The sequence below is a fragment of the Dysidea avara genome, chromosome 4, assembly GCF_963678975.1.
Source record: "Dysidea avara chromosome 4, odDysAvar1.4, whole genome shotgun sequence".
In the NCBI taxonomy this organism is placed as follows: Eukaryota; Metazoa; Porifera; class Demospongiae; order Dictyoceratida; family Dysideidae; genus Dysidea; species Dysidea avara.
The window spans coordinates 772,172-791,112 of record NC_089275.1 but is presented as its reverse complement, the minus strand read 5'-3'; the positions used below and the strand labels follow the sequence as shown (position 1 = coordinate 791,112).

General features: G+C 37.1%; 1 protein-coding gene across 3 annotated transcripts in view; it reads right to left on the bottom strand.

Moving 5' to 3' along the window:
• Positions 1-1,342: 1,342 nt before the first annotated feature.
• The window catches only part of LOC136253024 (nuclear pore membrane glycoprotein 210-like), a 40,550-nt gene continuing 22,951 nt past the window's right edge, over positions 1,343-18,941 (bottom strand). For 2 of the 3 annotated variants that reach the window (XM_066045609.1, XM_066045611.1), the window contains exons 5-9: positions 5,643-5,775; positions 4,210-4,338; positions 4,088-4,156; positions 3,951-4,036; positions 1,345-3,896 (exon numbers count right to left, since the gene is read on the bottom strand). In XM_066045609.1, coding sequence (XP_065901681.1) covers positions 3,774-3,896; positions 3,951-4,036; positions 4,088-4,156; positions 4,210-4,338; positions 5,643-5,775 — 540 coding nt within the window. In that variant the 3' untranslated portion in view covers positions 1,345-3,773. Of the gene's footprint in view, positions 3,897-3,950; positions 4,037-4,087; positions 4,157-4,209; positions 4,339-5,642; positions 5,776-18,941 lie in introns of all 3 variants that reach the window. The other variant, XM_066045610.1, reaches the window with a different exon arrangement.

Genomic DNA, 18,941 nt, shown 5'->3' with positions numbered 1-18,941 from the left:
CGGGTTTACTGAAAAACTACTAAAATAACAAACAATTAACTGTTCCATGTACTGGGGATATACCACTGTAGTAAACTAAGATACTTCAAGCAGTGAGTGGAACTAAGTTTTAGCTGAAACTGGACTAACTATTGTCATCAAATTGATGGATCAAGATCAAGATAATTTGGATCAGGAGTCTCTTGTCAACCTGTTAACACTTCCTATTGAGTTGTTAGTTTATATCATTTCACTACATGACAGGATAAAACTGAGATATGTTTCATGGTGGTTAAAGTAATAAAGTTTGTGATTGAAGGAACACTATCACTGTGGAAGGAGTTTGTGTGGCCTTATTATGGCTATCGTGAGGAATGTTGTGTGGGAGGTGTTGAAGGTGTGTGGACAACATATCAAAGTGTTATCTTTGCCTAACAGTAGAGTACCATCAGCACTGATAGAGATGCTACAATATTGTAGTAATGTACAACATCTTAGTCTACCATCAACCATATTAGATCCTGAACATCATATGGGATGTCTACAAACACTAGAGCTGAAGATGGCGGATAGTGATGGTGACATTAAGCACTTACTTCTTAACACTGGTAAGTTGAAAGAGCTCACAATATTTTCAAATTATTTTTGTGACTATACAAGGAGCTGTTAAAACAATGGATAGAATTAGAATTGAGGCCATCAAGTGTCAATGTTATTACTACATGCAGTATTTTTTTTCCAAGATTAATACGCCTGAAATTCCTAACTATGCTACTCAACTTACCACTATTCCCGCTGGTAATTCTGGTAACTTCAAAGCATACAACAGATCTAGTATATTTCCGTTAAACTGTTCTTCACTTCCATATTTTCAACTACAGTTTGAAGCATCTGGTAAAGTGACCACTCCAGGCTTTAAATTCAGTGACTTTGGTATGTTGGGATTGAACAATGATGTATCAGTGATGAGTGATTGTCAGTATGGTGGAAGGACAATGTATATGGTGAGGTATCTAACTGATGATGATGGGAACAATCTGAACTCCTTAACTATTACCACATGTGACAACCTCACTTGTGTTACTCATTTTGATCTTACCAACTGTTCCTCACTTCAGTCATGTCACTTGGAACAACTAGCTATTGTTTGTCCTAATATTCAGGGACTCAACTTACAGAATTGCTATCATTGTTTGGAAAGCCTACAAGGTCTACAAGCTGTTGCCAGTCACTGTCACAATCTACAAGGACTAAACTTACTTGGGATACACTTCTGTATATGGTCTTCATACAATTTTGTTTCATCTGCAGAGAACCATATCCTATTGTGGGAAACATTAAGTGATATGAAGTTGATCCTCTTAGCAGTGGGGGGCTGTTTTTTGAAATCAGAAGATGGAAACAAAAAAAAGTTAATTTGTTTGTATCAGAAATGTTTGACTATATATAAGAGTAATACAATGTGATTTCATGAGGTGTGCAGATAATGTTACTAGTGAACATATAATGAGTCTATCCTTTTTTCCATCACTAAACTATTTCTACTCAACAGATCAGTCCACACTACCCACTATTCTACAGGATGTGGTTAATAACTGTAAGGAATTAAGATTGTATACTTCAATGAAATTTTCCACACACTGTCACTCAGTTTAACTCACAGTCACAATCTACAACAGTCATACATTTATTCACTAAATACTGATGTTCCTGATGACTTTATGACCTCATGCAGTTTCAGCTCATGGTGCATTAGTACATGTAGTTATGTGGGTAAGAACTTTGACAGTTGAAAGTGTAACATCTCTTGTGAGGAACTCTCCCAAACTGAAAACATTAGATTTGTATGCTGATAAAGTTCAGTTTGTACACGTGGATGAGATGATTGCATAATATTTTAAGCTAAAAATTGATTGTAGTATTGCTGCTGGCAGATCATTTCATCAAGTTAGTTTTTGGAATTCTATGTTTAATTTGGATTTTTTTTTAAAATAAGGTTTGTAAGTTTGTACCATTATCAAATGTTATGGTTATAATAGTTTATAAATCAATTTACAAGTTAGCTTGTTGCATGCAGTAAGGAAAAAACAGGTGTGGTTCTAAAGGGGTTTTCACCGGTTTCCGGAAACCAGTCAGCTTTTTGTGAAGGAAAAATTAAATGCTCAATGAAGTTTAAGCCTAAAATAATGTATTTAGCTAAAATGTTACCGTGATCTGAATATGTGACTGAGTCTGTCAAGATTATAATAATCTATACAAAAAAAAAACAGCCAAGCTATGAAAAAGGGTGTGGCCCTAGAAAAGCGAGGGTGAAAAAGGATGTGGAATCTAAGGTGGCAGCCAAGAAATGGCTGCATGTGATGGTAGGTTAATGGCTGTGATGGTAGATTAATGGCAAACTAAAATTTTAGTAACGACTTCGTGTTACCTCCTCCAAGCAGGCATGGGATGAAGTACACTTAAGTAAAGTACAAGTGAGATTCAGCTATCTGGCTGGTCTGCTTCCAGTGTTTTCAATGTCCATCATCTTCTTGGCAGAACAAAAAGCTGTCTCATCTGTTAAGTGGCATCGATGAGACTTCACACCTGAAAATGCTACTCCCTACAGTGTAGCTACATACCTTACTTAGCTTGCATTTAGGAAGCTCTCTTTAATAAATTTAAAAGTGTTTGATGATTTCATCAAAAATATGACCAAGCAAATCAGCAGCTACAGTGAAGGAATCAATGACTGACTAATGACTCCCAAAGCTTATACCAAGGACAATTAGAAAATAATCTAACACACATTGAGTGGCAATTGGCTTAGGAATTGTTAGTGCAAAATCAAATATCTAAACCTTTATGATCACGCAGTCCTGTAGTTTATGTTGATTCTTTACAGAAATGGATGATGTGCAAATGACATGATCAATTAGGGTAGCACTATTTGTTGAATACTGTATCTTGATCAAGGATTAGGCCAAAAACATTAAATAGTTCTTGATATTTCCTCTGCACAGCTGCATATTAAATCACTAGCAATAATAGCAAAATAATGTTAACTAAGAAAAAATCTAAACCCATTTGAGGTTTACTGCAAAGTATCTGAAACTGAAACAACTGAATGATGTAATTCTATAAAACACAAAGCAACAAATTTAAGGTGGTGTATTTTCTATAATTGAGTAAAAATCAGTTCGATAGAAATTTTAATTTATCAGATATGATTTCCTGGAAAATAACTAGACTTTTTTGATCAGTGCAATGAATATGTGACAGAGTCATTATTATTGTAAAGTTGGTAAATAGTTGAAGATTTCATCATGTTTCTGTATATACAACAAAAAATAGTATCAGATTGGCACATGAACACCAGTTGTATATATACTGTAATTCATCAAGTTTGGATTGAAGACTTTGAGTGTTATGATTCATCACCCAGTAGAAGGTAAAGAATGTGAAGATTACACATCATAAACTAAAGGAACATTCTCATTAGCAGTAGCTATACTTTTATTAATAAGAAAGGATGTTGCCAGAGTTAATGTTTTCATCTGAACATGTGCCCCAGCTATCATTTACCAACTCGAAAGTGAAGTGGGCATTACTTTTCACTATCAGCTATTTTCAGTCCGTTACACAGCCTACAACATCATCATTCATCATTCTAGCCTATAAAATCGCATTGTAGCTGAATTAAAGCATCTGATTGGTCAGAATAAAATAATGGTGTATGGCCCAAAACTGTGGTGTTTGTCACCAACACCATGGGTGGGGTCTGGGTACAAGACTACTTCACACCTTCAATTTGTTTAGAGAGCTGGTTGCCTTGACAATCCCTCCTTCATGGTGCTCACATGATGATATGACCTGTTAATTGATGAAGACAATTTTGTGAAGTGAGAAGATGGGATATCAGTGGAGAGGTGAATAGACTATGCGTTCATGTGGGAGTGAATAACACAGTTATTTGTATGGCTTTAGCTCACATCCTCTATTAAGATGACATGTCCCAACTTATCAAACACTTTAACTGATATCTCGTACTGACGACCTACTTCTAACACCCAGTAACCTATCACATTACACACATAATAGCTGATCACATGTGAGTACAATGTGTTACCAAGGTGATGAGGATATACAACATGGATGCCTGATGATGGCTTGATAGCTGATAAGTGCTCTAGTATATCTTAGCAACCAGTTAAGCTTTACTCTAACATATTCACACACATCAAAGGATACTTTTATCTTGTACGCCAATTTGAGTGTAGCCAACCACAAGACCTTTAACCTGTGAGGAGGCGTGGTCCAGTCTTGCTACCATCTCATTGGTTAGTTCAAAATAATACTGGTTGGATGGCATAGGAATCACTGTAGTCATGAAAACGGTATACATTACACACAGGCTGTTGTTATTATTTAGTAAAGGTAACCGTGGTTACCAGAATACAAATGTTGTTGCAGCTTTAGATGTGGTACTGGTGTTCGTGTTGGATGACAAAGTGGTGGAGAGTAGTTTATTAGTCATAAAGTAATAAAGGTTCTTTCTGACTAATAAAACAGTGTTATACAGTACAACAAGAGTATACAATAGTAACAAAGAATATCAAACAGGTGTATTAGCCCGTGATTAATGATTGTGTAAAGTATCTCAGTATCTGTTCGTTTATATTACCATTAAGGGTTGCTGTGTTTAGCCCAATTCCACCACTAAACCAAGTGAAAACATGACACAGTGTTAAAGGGAAATGGCTTATGTTAAAGTTCTGGCAGATCATCCCTGAAGGCGTGGCAACATGCTTGTTTGTGCAACCATTGTTTTAGTGAACTGGAGTTATCTTGGGTCATTACTACACTTTCCTAACATGGAACACTGGTGACCAAAGACCTGTAGCCATGCATGCATTTTAAATTGCCATTTCACGTAAACTGAAATATCTGTGTTGTTTTATGCAATCATTAATCATGGGCTAATACACCTGTTTGATGCTCTTCGTTTCTACATATACTCTGGAGTACAGCAATGAAAGTATGCTTATCAGAAGTGCACTGATAATCAGATCGGCCATAGGTTATCGGCTATATAGGCCTTGTTTTAGCATATCAATATCTGATCAGTAACATGTATAAACAAACAACAGATACAGATACACATAATATATCTATTAATGGCCACTTGTGTTCTAGTAATATCCCAGTAACACCTGTTCATGTACTGTAATGTCAGCTGTTGATTACAGTCCTACTTTGTCACTTTAATAAATAAATTTAACTTATTTGCCCACAACTAGGAATCATTTGTATGGTCACTTGTTAATGGTCAAGTAGTTAAGATAAATGCTCGACAATTCAGACAGTACATTAGATTATGAACTGGGCTTTTCCAGCAAAAAATATCACTCAACACCAGCCTTCATGACGGCTTGGTAGCATTGGTTAGGCACAGACAAGCCCCTAAATGTCTTCAGACCAACCACAAACACTTCCAAATGGTTTCATGCTAAGCTATCACAAATTTCTTAGTGCTTGGACAAAATGCTAATTAATTGCCTTAACATCTCAGTCTTGTGTCTTATGGCATGATACTTGGAATGTTATCTTCAGTGTCCATGTTTGATCACATGATCTCACACCAGATCACATGACCTCACACTACATCACATGACCTCACACACCTTCAGAGTGTCCATGTTTGATCCTCTCCAGTTGATAATGTATTACACTAAATGGAGTAATGTATACTTCACTGGCTGGTCTGATCATCAAGTTCTCAACTATTAGTAGTTTAACTGATGATGGCTCCACTGCCTAGGAGGAAAATTTACAACAGTTTAAATACAATGTAAAGTTGGTAGAATAGAAAAATAAAACAAAGCAGTATTAGTCCAATGACCCAATCACTGGGCAAAGTAAGTATGTATGGGGGGGGGGGGGGGTTGGTGAAAACAGTGGACTCCAGTCCTGAGGACCCGGGGGGACCCAGAATATTTGCCATGTTGTGGGTATGGTGGCTAGTCTTACATAGGCCAGACCACTCTTTTCTCTGTCTCACATGATGTCTTAACAACTATACTAAACTATCAATGAACCTTATCCACAATGATGTTTTATAGTATCATGAGAATAAAATGGCCGCGATAGTTGGGGGACTGTTATACAGGTGCCTATGGAGATAAATTTTCAATCACTCATATTTCAGCTAGGCATGAAGATATTGACCATTAACCGACAGGTATGGTTATAAAGTAGCAAAATTTATTGTAAATGTACGCTATTTAGAAAAAAATTTGAAACATGACAAAACTCGTTTTATCGTAATGTCTTATACAACACTTAACTGTACATACCTGTTGTTTAGAACTTGATATCTTCTAAATATCAGTAATTAAAATTTTTTCTCCACAAGCATTTATTTAACAGTCCGTGGCCATTTTATTCTCGTGATGTCATAAAATGTCATTGTGGACAAGGTTCATTACTGACTATAAAGTGAAGTGGTCATTACACTTCACTTTGAGCAATATCTAGCTTGTTCACAGTGTTAAAAATGAAGAACAGTAGAAGATACACCTCTGTAATCAATCCAGTTACTAGAGGTGTGCAATGACTAATTTAGACATATCTCAATATGTCCTTTGTACTTATCTCCATTATCTAACATATCTCAATAAGTGAAACAATTATTTATTTTAGTAAGCTGCCAATATTGTAAACAGTAAAGTGAGCAAATTGCAATTTGAGACTATAATAAAGTGAAAAATTTTAGTCTTAACATGTTCCCAAGTGGTAGGAGAGTTGGAGGTACCTACACCATCAGACCATCAAGTATGCAAATAATTTACGGAACTTTACTATTATCTAGATTAATAAACCTATCATCCTTATCTCAATAAGTCTTATGATATCTCGATAATCCAATATATCTAGATAATCGCACACCTCTACCAGTTACCACAGAAAATACAGACAATTTCTGTTTATGATTATGCACTATCGCAAATTCACACCTTGGACTGTCAGCTAAAAGAAATGGGACACAAAGGAGGACAAAGGTAAGTCCATGATGTGTGCATTGTATGTACTGTGGTATGCCAAAAGGCTTGTCTTGGGACAAAGTGGTGTTTGTTGAACTTGGGGGGAATTTGGATGTAGCAGCTCTATTGGGATAGTTTTGACACTATAAGGGGGTCTAAGGGCATGCCCCCCCAAACAAATTAGGTGTAAAGATACACAGAGAAATTGTACTGTGATGGTAAGTGGAGCGAACTAAACCCACATCCCTAGCAGGTTTGGTTTGGAGCAGTTTGATAGGGTTACATTAACTTGGAAATTGCTCTAATTCAAGACAAATCAAACTAAATGGTTAGTGTAAACAGGTAGAAAATTACTCAGTTTCTGATTGTTACACTAGTTAACTGACTTATACGCTAGCAACACACAGTTGCTACCCAGCAGTTTCATATGGCTTTTAATAAAGGTAATAAGATAAGGAGAACTACAACTAAAATGGCAGATGTATTGATGAAATGAAACAACACTGCAACAGAGCTCTAAGTATTTACAGCCTAAGAAGAGCACGACAGCTTGAAAACAATCAAGTACAGTTATGTGTACAGATTAGTGGTGCGCGATATAGGATATTTTCATATCACGATTATTACACACGATATAGGATATTTTCATATCACGATTATTACACACAATTATCACGATACGATATATATCACGATATACAAACTCGTCACTCAGCTTGTGTACTTACACCAATGACACTTGTAGCACTAATGTACTAGAAGTACAATACAACATGGTATATCACTAGCATACAACATTACAAGCTCTTTTATCAAAAAATATTACAGTGTACAATGACATCTTGGGTATAGTTTTCTCTAATTATAACTAAAATCTATACTTCGGCTTATATCGCGATATAAAGATTCTATATCGTATCATGATATAAAAAAATTTTTATCACGATATTTCGATATATATCACATATCGCACATCACTAGTACAGATACTCAACCAACTCCATGGAAATGAGAGGTTGCTGTCAACTAGTGCCGAAACAATTAATCAGATACATATTTGACTATTCAGTCAACATGACATTATTTGATTCGTTAACACATTATTCGAATATTTGTTAGTGCTGTAGTAAACTGTGATCAATGGGTCTTGAAGCTTTGAGACTGGGAACTAAGTAGCATATTCACACTGAAAGATTTCATTTTAGAAGAGACAGAAATAGCTCTGACTTTACCTTGCTGCACAACAAAGCTTATTCATACCGAATAATCGGTTGTTTTGTTCACAACTATTTGTATAGCAAAAATTGCTATTTGTTTCAGCACTACCGTCAACATTTAACACTTTATCATTATCACTAGCCCAACAATAGCTCCATTAACAATCTCTACTTTGATGAAAATAGTGATTATGGGTTTAAGCTTTTTGCTTACTGAAGTGGGCCACATTATACTTGATCCAGATCACACTGAAGCACTGAAGTCATCTCAACAAGAGTGATCTGTAGTGTAAACTGCTTATCACTGAGTTCTGGTAATATATTGACAACACCCAGCTGCCCTGAAGGTTACTGACTGTATTTATAATACTGTTATGCTTTGAAGTTTACCTAATAAACTACCTTTGGTGGGCTATAAAGTACACTTTTCAGTTTTGATGTCACTCACACAAAATTCTTCAAGTAATAATAAACACAACTTATACTATCAACACTAGTTCTCACCTTCCAAACAGGATCAACCAGTTTCACATTGACTATAGCAAATCCTGTACCAATACCACTAACCAGTACACTGTCACCATGGTAACTCTAGTGACAATGATGTCATACACACATCATCAAAAAGAAAACAAAAAGTACAAGGAATTATAGACATAACTGAAGGCCATTGTTACTCTATGATCCCTAATTGAATTCCTAATTTGTTCTTGTTGTACAATTAACTTGTCATATACCTGTCATAGTGGAAAGTACGAACTAGCCACAAGGAAGCCATCACACGATTGCTAATTCCCAAAGTTTTCAACAATACAGTGGAGAGTTGATTATCCGAACACCAAATCGACTGCTCTATTAGAGTATTTTGTCAACAAGAGTATGTTTTATTAGAGTTATTGAACAAAGCTTTGAATATGGATGTTTGATTTTACATACTAATCAATTATACCAACACCCCCTCCCAATATTAATGTGGGTAGTTGACTCGCTACTGTAGTTAATTAAAATTGCTTCCAGATTCTATCCTTTGATTGCTATTTAAAAAAACTTTCCTTGGGGAGACATGCATGCTCCCCTAGCTAGAGCACGAGTATGCTGGTGCGCTATAAGAACTCCTCGACTACTACTGGCCGCATCAACCTAACCAGATTACTACATTCTACAAAAGAATTTATTTACTGTATTTGACTGGTTAATAGCTGGGCTACTATAATTTTATTCACCAAGGTAAACCATGCCGGTACCCAGTGTTGGGCAAGTTACTTCTAGTTACATATTACATATTACTTACAACTGAACTATTTAGTTACAGTTACATATTACCCATAAAATAAAGTAACTGTAATAATATTACATATTATATTACTTTGTGTCCACAGCCTTAAGCTGTCACGTGTGAAACTACCACCTTATCACTTGACATAATTGTGTTGTTGGACAATGTGCAAATCTTGGTTATAAGCAAGAAGCTGGTGAATAAGCTTCATTCAGTAGGCTTCATTACTTCGCTGTGGCTAGGCGTTACTCAGTGGATTACTAACGAAATTAGTAACTTTGTTACTTGTAGTAATAATATTACGTAATATTAGATTCGTTACAGTAACTATACATAATACATTTGTAAGTGAAGTAACTTGACCTTTTTAACACTATTCTTCACTAGATAATTCATGTCAGTTTCCCTCAAAAATGCTATTTCCGGGCATAAAACAACTCCTTTGCCTGGTTGCTGCTTCAAACGTCATGATTCACATGAGATGAATGGAGTAGACTGCTTTAGTGGAATAGAGTAGAGGGGGAGCAACAATTAGAGTATGATCATGTGATGACACCTGTAAACATTACAAAGTGATAATTGACCTGAACAACCAATCTGCATTTCATTTTTTAATACAAAAGAGGACAAGACAAGTCCATGATGTGTACAATCTATGTGCTGTGGTATGCCAAAACGCACCAGTCAGGTTCAAGCCCACATCCTTAGCTGTTTGCCTGAGTACATTAGAAAGTTAGTCAGGCAGTAGAAAATTTCAAATAACACAAAACCCAAGGAGCATTTGGTACTTACATTTTCATTTGGTTTGTGTAGGATCCTAATAATACCAGTGTAATAAAGAATTATCATACAGTATAGTAGGGACCACAAAGGAGTAGGCGTGGCCAACAAAATAACATCACTCAAAAACCAGCCTCAAATTTCCCTGATGACGATGAAGCAGTATTGGTTAGGTAAAACTAAGCCCAAAAAAGCTTTCAGATCAACTTGAAATACTTTCAACAAGTTACCGAAATACTTTCAACAAGTTACTATGGAATTTAATAAAATATTATTTAATGGAATTATCTACTGACTGACTGGCTGACTGACTGACTGACTGATACCTTTAGACAAGTGTAACTCGATAACAGCTAAGGTTATAAGCTAGATTTTTTACTGATTGACGTCGCTTCGGCCAAAGAGGTGCCTTTTGGCATACTGCAGTATGTACAATGCATTCTTCATGGACTTACCAATGACTTCCTCTTTTGTGTCTCATTCATCTTTGCTGACAGCAAAAAGTGTCGATTTGGCGGTAGCATGTGATGGTTTCCCTTTGTAACCATATTTTTAATAGTGGCTTTTTAAATATCAGAGGCACTTTTCGAACAGTTCTTGATTCATACTGCTATGTAATGGGTTGAACATAGCTGACAATAAAGCATAATGGATACTTCACTTTTCAGACAATAATTGATATACTGGGGCGTGTGGTGAAATTTCAGATGCGGTATGCGTGGGTTCATCAGTCATAATAATTTACAAAAAAAAGTTAACAAACAAGTACACAAAAAATTAAGAATTTTCAACTAGTGTAGGGACCATAGCACATTGATAAAAGTACTGAAACAAGTTGGAGTAGTCCATGATATTAAATCACAGTAAAACAATAAGAAGTGTTATATCCCTACTGTGCATTTCTGTTATAGTATCTTGAGCACAGTAGGGATACAACACTTCTTATTGTTTTACTGTGATTTACAGGTTTTTGCAATTGAATTCGTCGCCTTTGCGATTGAATTCGTCCCGTTTGCAATTGAATTCGTCCCGTTTGCAATTGAATTCGTCGGTTTTGCAATTGAATTCATCGGTTTTGCAGTTGAATTAGTCGGTTTTGCAATAGAATTCGTCACGTTTGTATTACAATTCGTCATAAACAAAACGGCTCCAAGAAACCAACCCGTTCATTAAGAGTTGAACTATTTATGCCATGGAGAGTTACACTTGAGACACTAGAAGGTAATTGAAGCCGGTAGTACGCGAAGTTGATAATTGTCTGACAAGCTAATTAACTTGACCACACCCATCACGAATGGCGTAGTAGAGTTTGGAATGTTGCTGGATAGGCTGTAGAGGAAGAATTATTGCCTTATAAAGAGTTGTTTACTATTGTTGTACTTGAACAAGTTCTTGTAGCAGGTGCTACATCATGTTTTCATGTTTGCTCCAGCTGCCATTCTTGTTACGGACGAATTTAACTGCAAAAGCGACGAATTCAATTGCAAAAGCAATGAATTCAATTGCAAACGGGACGAATTCAATTGCAAAACCGACGAATTCAATTGCAAACGGGACGAATTCAATTGCAAACGGGACGAATTCAATTGCAAAAGCGACTAACTCAATTGCAAATGGGACGAATTCAATTGCAAAGTCGCCGAATTCAATTGCAAAAACCTGTAATATCATGCACTACTCCAGCTTGTTTCAGCACTCTATGGTCCTACTCAAGTTGAAAACTTCAAAAAATTTTTTGGTGTACTTGTTCATTTACAGGGTAAAAATGAAGTACGTAGGGTTCCAGAAATTAAAAAAAACTGTAAGGATTTCATTGCTACAGTGCCAGGTAGGGATTTTCCCTCATAGTTACCATCATCTCTTGTTTCACTACTATTTATCACTGGAACATTCTTCATTTTCAAATTGATAAAAGTTTTATTGCACTAGTTTGTTAACTATTTATTAGAGCATAACTATGAAATATCACGTGTGACTGCTGTATTAGAGTATCTTCATCTTCCCACTATTCTACGTAGTAGATCAAGCTAGAATTTGTGAATCCATTAAGGTATAGTTTTGCCCAAAATATGTGAAGGGGGAAGGTGTATTTACTGAAAAAGTCATGGCAAGTTCTTTTGTCACTGCAATGTTAACAAACCTGTGTACAGATGAAACAAAAAGATTATCAAACTCTTTATGGACATAATGAGGGAGTTTGTAAAAGACGGAATAAGGAATAGCGGAATAACGGAATAACTCGCATCACAACGAACGGGCATTTATATGGCTTATGCAATGTTAGGGTGATTGTACTGTTACAGCTGTGAACTCATCCGTCGTAGATATCCTTGCAATGTTAGGGCGATTGCGTGTACTGTTATAGTTGTGAACTACACTGCTTCGTCGCTCATAGCCGTCCTAGCGAAGTGATTACTATATGCTCTTACTACTACTACTACTGTATGTAGCTAAGTATCATTGCGCTAGCACAGCTAGAATATACAGTAGTTAGCTATTAGTTTCGTTTTAAGTCTTCATCCTTCCAGTGGAGGGATGAAACGAAACGGCTGTCACACCCCCTTTTGCTTGCGACATTGGTACCATACTTTACATACAATAGTAGCTAGTAAGAGCTATAATCAAATGTAATTTTGCACTTCGTAAGCAGGTACTGTATGTTAAGTATGATACCAACGACATGAGCAAAGGGGGCGTGGCAGTCGTTTTGTTTCATCCCTCCACTGGAAGGATGAAGACTCGAAAACGAAACTAATAGCTAACTACTGTATATTCTAGCTTAGTTACATACAGTAGTAGTAGTAAGAGCGTATAGTAATCATTTCGCTAGGACATCTATGAGTGACGAAGCAGTGTAGTTCACAGCTGTAACAGTACATGCAATCACCCTACATTGTAAGGATATCTACGAGGGATGAGTTCACAGCTGTAACAGTACAATCACCCTAACATTGCATAAGCCATATAAATACCCGTTCGTTGTGATGCGAATTATTCCGTTATTCCGCTATTCCTTATTCCGTCTTTTACAAACTCCCACATAATGATGTCCAAGGATCTATTGATAGGAGTGATAAGTTAATAACTAGTGTGGAAACAAAACTTGAGATTTTTTTTTTGTGGAACTTGGTTGTTTACCCACTGATTTAAATTCACTTTAAAGTGTTATTGTGCACAGACCAACAATCTTCCAGGTGTATACTAGTACTGTATGTGGTATCATGGTGTGTACTAGTACTGTATGTGGTATACATGGTGTGTACTAGTACTGTATGTGGTATACATGGTGTATTGTTGTAATAGGTGAAACAGAATCTTACCAGGACAAGATGAGGTCAATATTGGCACAGTTTGAGTTTACTAAGAAAATTAGGGAGTTTGAGTCAAAAGGAGTATCATTTGGTACTTACATGTACGTTCCTGAGAAGTATCCTGACACTGGTGACTTTTTTATGAGCAAGAGGATGATGAGCGAGAGGATGATGCATACATTCTAAAGGTAAATTGATGCTTAAGTGCTATAACTGTTATCAATTAGTGTCAATCACACTGTAGAGGATTGCTAGTCACACTCGTAGTGGTGGTCCCAGTGAGTTGAAACTAGAGGGATATGTGGAAGCTCTACAAGACCCAGCATCAGACCTTGCATATCCAACTCTAACTGGTGCATGTAAACAGTCAGTTGTGGATGCAGAACGTTTGTTTAGTCCTGACTTGGAGAAATTCATGATTGGCAAAGGGTACCAATTTGAAGCCACTTACATACGAACCATATGGAATTGGAGGAGGGCAGGTGATGAGCGAGGCCTTAAACAAAGAGAGAGGTGTCAAAGCATAACTATGCCTTATACAACATGATCCTTGATGAACTCATGCCATGGCACAAGGAGAAGTATGATTTTGGTTTATTGGAGGTAACAGGTAAATACAAGATAGATGTGGTAATACCTTACCACTCTAATGTTTCCTATGACAGAAGCTGGAGCCACATCTTGGGATTTTCAAAAGAAACACTAGTTTGGAATCCAGCTGCAATATGTGTAGCCATATGGTACTGTCTTCACATGTAAATGATCAATAACAGCTTCCATACTAAGACACACACTTGTCTTCCATCTCCATACTTCATTCAGCACATCACTTGGGACAACCACATCACCACTCTCAGTTGTTATCGTGCCATCAGGAAGCTCTGTAATTCAATAATATACAACATATCTCTCTTGCAAGATTTGCCACTAACGTTTAGGTATTAACATTGTAAGTAGTCTCTTGTTAGATATTCTGCTATACTTCTTTCGTATATTGCAGCAAATCTGTAACACACAGAGAGAGGACGTGTGTATCTTTTAGTGCACAGGTAGTTGAATTCCTATTTAATGGCATGGCCACTTGGAACTGTTAGAGATGATCAATCCGACTCACTTCTACCAGCCAAACGAATGCCTATGGGTCTGATCAAGCACACTGTCAATTTTTTTAATGCTGAACATGTGAATGAGGTATGTAATAGCTATGAGTGGTAATACTGTGATGTGTATAAAATTTATGCAGTTGAAATGTCCACCAGACTACCGTTCATGGCTTGAAACTATGTGCAACTTGTTTGGAACTAAGTAGTGTAATATATTTGCTGGTCCCTTGTGGAGTTACGCACTTGTAGCCCAGGCAAATAAACACCAAACTTCAATGAAGGAGCCAAGCAAAGTATGTGCAAGTACAATTTTGTATATACCACATTTAGCGTGTGATTTTCAAGGCATTAGTCAATGTTCCTGCTCTACCAGAGCACACAATACGCAGAGGCGTGGCTGCTAGTGACTTACACATACAGGTATGTATAATATACAATATGTTCCTAACACTGTGCATTTACAAATCTTTGAGGCACCTGTGTACATTTAGCTAATTTCATAGTTGCTTAGCTTTCTGCCAAATTAATTTGTATACAAACAGTAAAAGATGTTACAATTGTTACATATAGACAAAGGTGCTAGAAAAGCTTGGTGAATTTAATCCTGGTATACACTGGTGGATCAAAGGAGATGGAACTGATGTTCTGAAAGGCCTTTGGCAGTCAGCATCAGGAGAGTGGGCTGGTGATGTTGACCTGAATGATGGTAAACTGCAATGCCAGTACAGCATTTTCAAGAACAGACTAGAGAAAACCCAATGCATTGGCTTGGATAATAAATCTATAGCAGAAACCAAGTGTGATTTAGCTCAGGAATTGGATGTAATCCAAATTGAGCTGTCATTTGTTTCCCAAGGTACATACATGTGATGTCCTTCCCAGCATTGTGTAAATACCTACTTTTCCAGAGCTCCAGAAGACTAACACTGCATATGAAGAGAAACTGAAGGAGTGTAGCAGCACAGAACAATCAATGTTTAGTCTCTCTTGGGATGCTGAAGAATTGAAAACCATATATAGCCAAGGACGCAAAATTCATGTAGATATGGTAGCCTGTAGCCAGTTTTGTTGTCCAGAAATATTTCAGTCACACGATGTTACCAGTAAACTAACCACTATTTGAACAAGGCTGCTTGAATTTGCCAAGAGAGTGGAACATTTCAAGCGAATGCCAGCTACTCATATCTTTGTGCTAACACTTAATTCAGAACAACATAACAAGAAACCATATGCTGTACCTATACAGTGTGTGCCTTATGCTGGCCTGAAAGAAGTAGTCATCCGTAACCTAGTATCTGCTTTGTGTAAGGAAATGAGCCATCATGGGATGAAAGTTTCTGGTACGTACATTGTATGTAACTTTAAATAATGATTATCTATTACACCTAGGGATTGTCAGTGATGGTATGACATTGCTTCGGTTACAGCATTGTAGATGCCTCATACCTTCAGCTGCAACCTTCAAAATATCAGATGGTACCTGAACAGTGTGTTCATTTCTGAGCAATTCACAGAACAAGTTTCAAAAGTTGTTGTACAGGTGGCAAGTTGACTAAACTTTTCTTGCAGCATAATTCAATTGAGTAGCTAACTGGAAGTGATGAAGTCACCTGATGGCTTGGAGTAGACATATACTGACCAACCATACATGACACAGATTCTGAGGACTACGGTTGCATTGGTGTTGGTACTGGCGACAATCGTGCATTCTTGGCTGGTGTGAGGGTAGCCATCGTTTTGCAAGATGATCCTAATAATAATCAACATAAGGACACATCTGCTCAGCCAGTATTACTTACCTGTACGGCAATAATTGGTATTAGACACATTCTGAATAAAGATAGCTGCTCTTTTCCAAAATTCCATGTCCTTGTGTGCCATATGCTTTCCATCAATATATGTTGCAAGGGCATGACTTTCTGCATCAGACCATTTAATAGGGGTAGCTCTGTTACACTGTACTGAAGGGAGCACCGGCTGTGACTGTTCTTCAGGTTGAAACAGCATTCTACGATTAACTCGCCCTTTCAACCTTGACTTGCTTTTTCCCATGCTAACTTTAGAGTTTGGAGTATCGTGCTGTAAATCTCTTGGTAGTGTCTCCTCACTCCGACTTTTATCTACCATAGTAGTGGCATTGCCTACTGGAATCCAATTAAAGCACAAACTACCTTCTGTTACCGGGGCTAGGTGGGGCTAGGTCGACAGCAGCATTGTAAATGATCTTAACTTTCACTGTAACACGATAAATCCAAGTTAGCCAGCATAATACAATTGTACTGAAAACTCTCATGCTTGATGGTGCACCGCAATTATTCCCTGCGTGATATGCGCAATAACACGTCATGTCCTATCCCCCTGCTCTGGCACAAACCATTCTACGAAAATATTAGGGTCCCCCAAATACCCGGTATCAGTAGAGCGTCCATTTGCATTTTGTGACGTCATTTACAGGAAAACATGGGTTACAAAATTCAAATTACAATAAACAATGTACCAAAGGTCATAGTTTTCATTAGCGGGCACCTCAACATGTGAGATAGTTACGCATGCATTATCAGTTTCGGTGCACATGTATAAAAAGCTCGACTGCAACACGCACAGTACAGTGCGACAAAAAAAAATTCAGAGCAGCTACCGAAATGGAACAAGGAATAGGAAGAAATGAATTGGCAGAAGAAATCTGCAGACTGAGAGCAGAGAACAACTTGTTGCGCGAAGAAGTACACGTCCTTCAGTTCAATTATGAAATTATGAAAGGTAAGTCCATCAGTTTTGTCTATTAATTACCATACAGTACTTTTTTTTAGATCATAAGAATAATGTTGAATTGCAATTAGCCACAGAAATATGTATGCTGAGAGAAGAACTCAATAGAGTCACAACTATGATGATGGTGCAGCACTTCGTTCCACTAGGCCAACAGTAGGGCTCTGCAGTGTGATCCTAATCAAGTGTAGCAGAACAATGAAACATACCCCTTTTGTGTTTTGTTTGTGTTTTGAATGTATAAATAATAATGAGACATCTAGCTGAACAGGGTTATAGTCTTGAGCCCCCGATTAGCGGTAGTGATCTAAGATCACTCGACCAGTAGAAAATACAGAGATGTTTAAGAGTTTACGTTCTTAAGCATGCCAGGTGCTAAAAAGCGCTGAGGTAAAAGACTCAAGGCAAGTTTAAAGAATATACAACTGCCGAAATGATATCGCCAATGGATAACAAGTCAATAGTAAAAGTACTGGATGACAGAAAGATGGGTGTAAACTAGTCTCACGTGGCCAGACCGCTTTTTTTCCTTTTTTGAGTAATGCACAGCGGTACGAAGGTGAGCCTTCAGCAGATAATAATTTTGATTTACATCGTCGTTTGTATGATTATTGAACTTTGTTTTTTGAAATGCTGCTTGTGATCTCAGCAAAAGCAAAAGGGCAAAACCACAGGAGAAAGCTTACATCGTGTAATGAAGAGTTCTCTAAGCTTCAAGAATGTTTTCAGGAGATTTGCAACATGAATATCCATGAATGTAATGAATTTAGGGATGATTCTGTCGTCCGCTATGGGTGCTTGCAAGTTTTGAAGAAACTGGTGAAAAATGGGAAGGAAACAGCAGAATTGAAACAGCAATTATCAATTTCGCTCCAGAGATTTGTGAGCAATGTTGGAAGCACCCGTAAACGTACTGTGCCACCAGACTCACAGACTCCTATACCGAAAAGATTATGCAGTCGACTTAAACGAATCACAGATCCATCAAAAGTTTCAGCAAGTCGAAGCCTTAATAATATTACCTCATATCTATTTAATAAGATTTTCTAGCCAATGTTTTCTCATTGATGAAGTAAATTTAAAAACTCTCTAATAGAACATTTAACACAATAAATATTTCTGAATGTAGTTACTGTGTGTATGTTTGTGATGGGAATCTATCATTGGTATTTTGTTCTTTCCCTTATAGTACAAAGCATGGTAGCCATGGACATGGAGAGGAAGTTCCTGTTTGTACGTACCAGAGGGGGGGGGGGGAGGGGGTCTCAGCTAAAATGACATTTAACTAGTGTCAGCTTGAAAAAATGAAAAAAAACTTAAAACTTGTAAAGCTCCAATGCTACATGGAAATTATTGAATTACAATTTATTTGTGGTATGTTATTTAATGAGGGGAATACTCTTGGTAGCTATTAAATGTGGGTGCACTTTCTTTAGAGTTTAGCAATATCTCCGTCTGGCTTGTTCGCCAAGGGGTTACCAGAC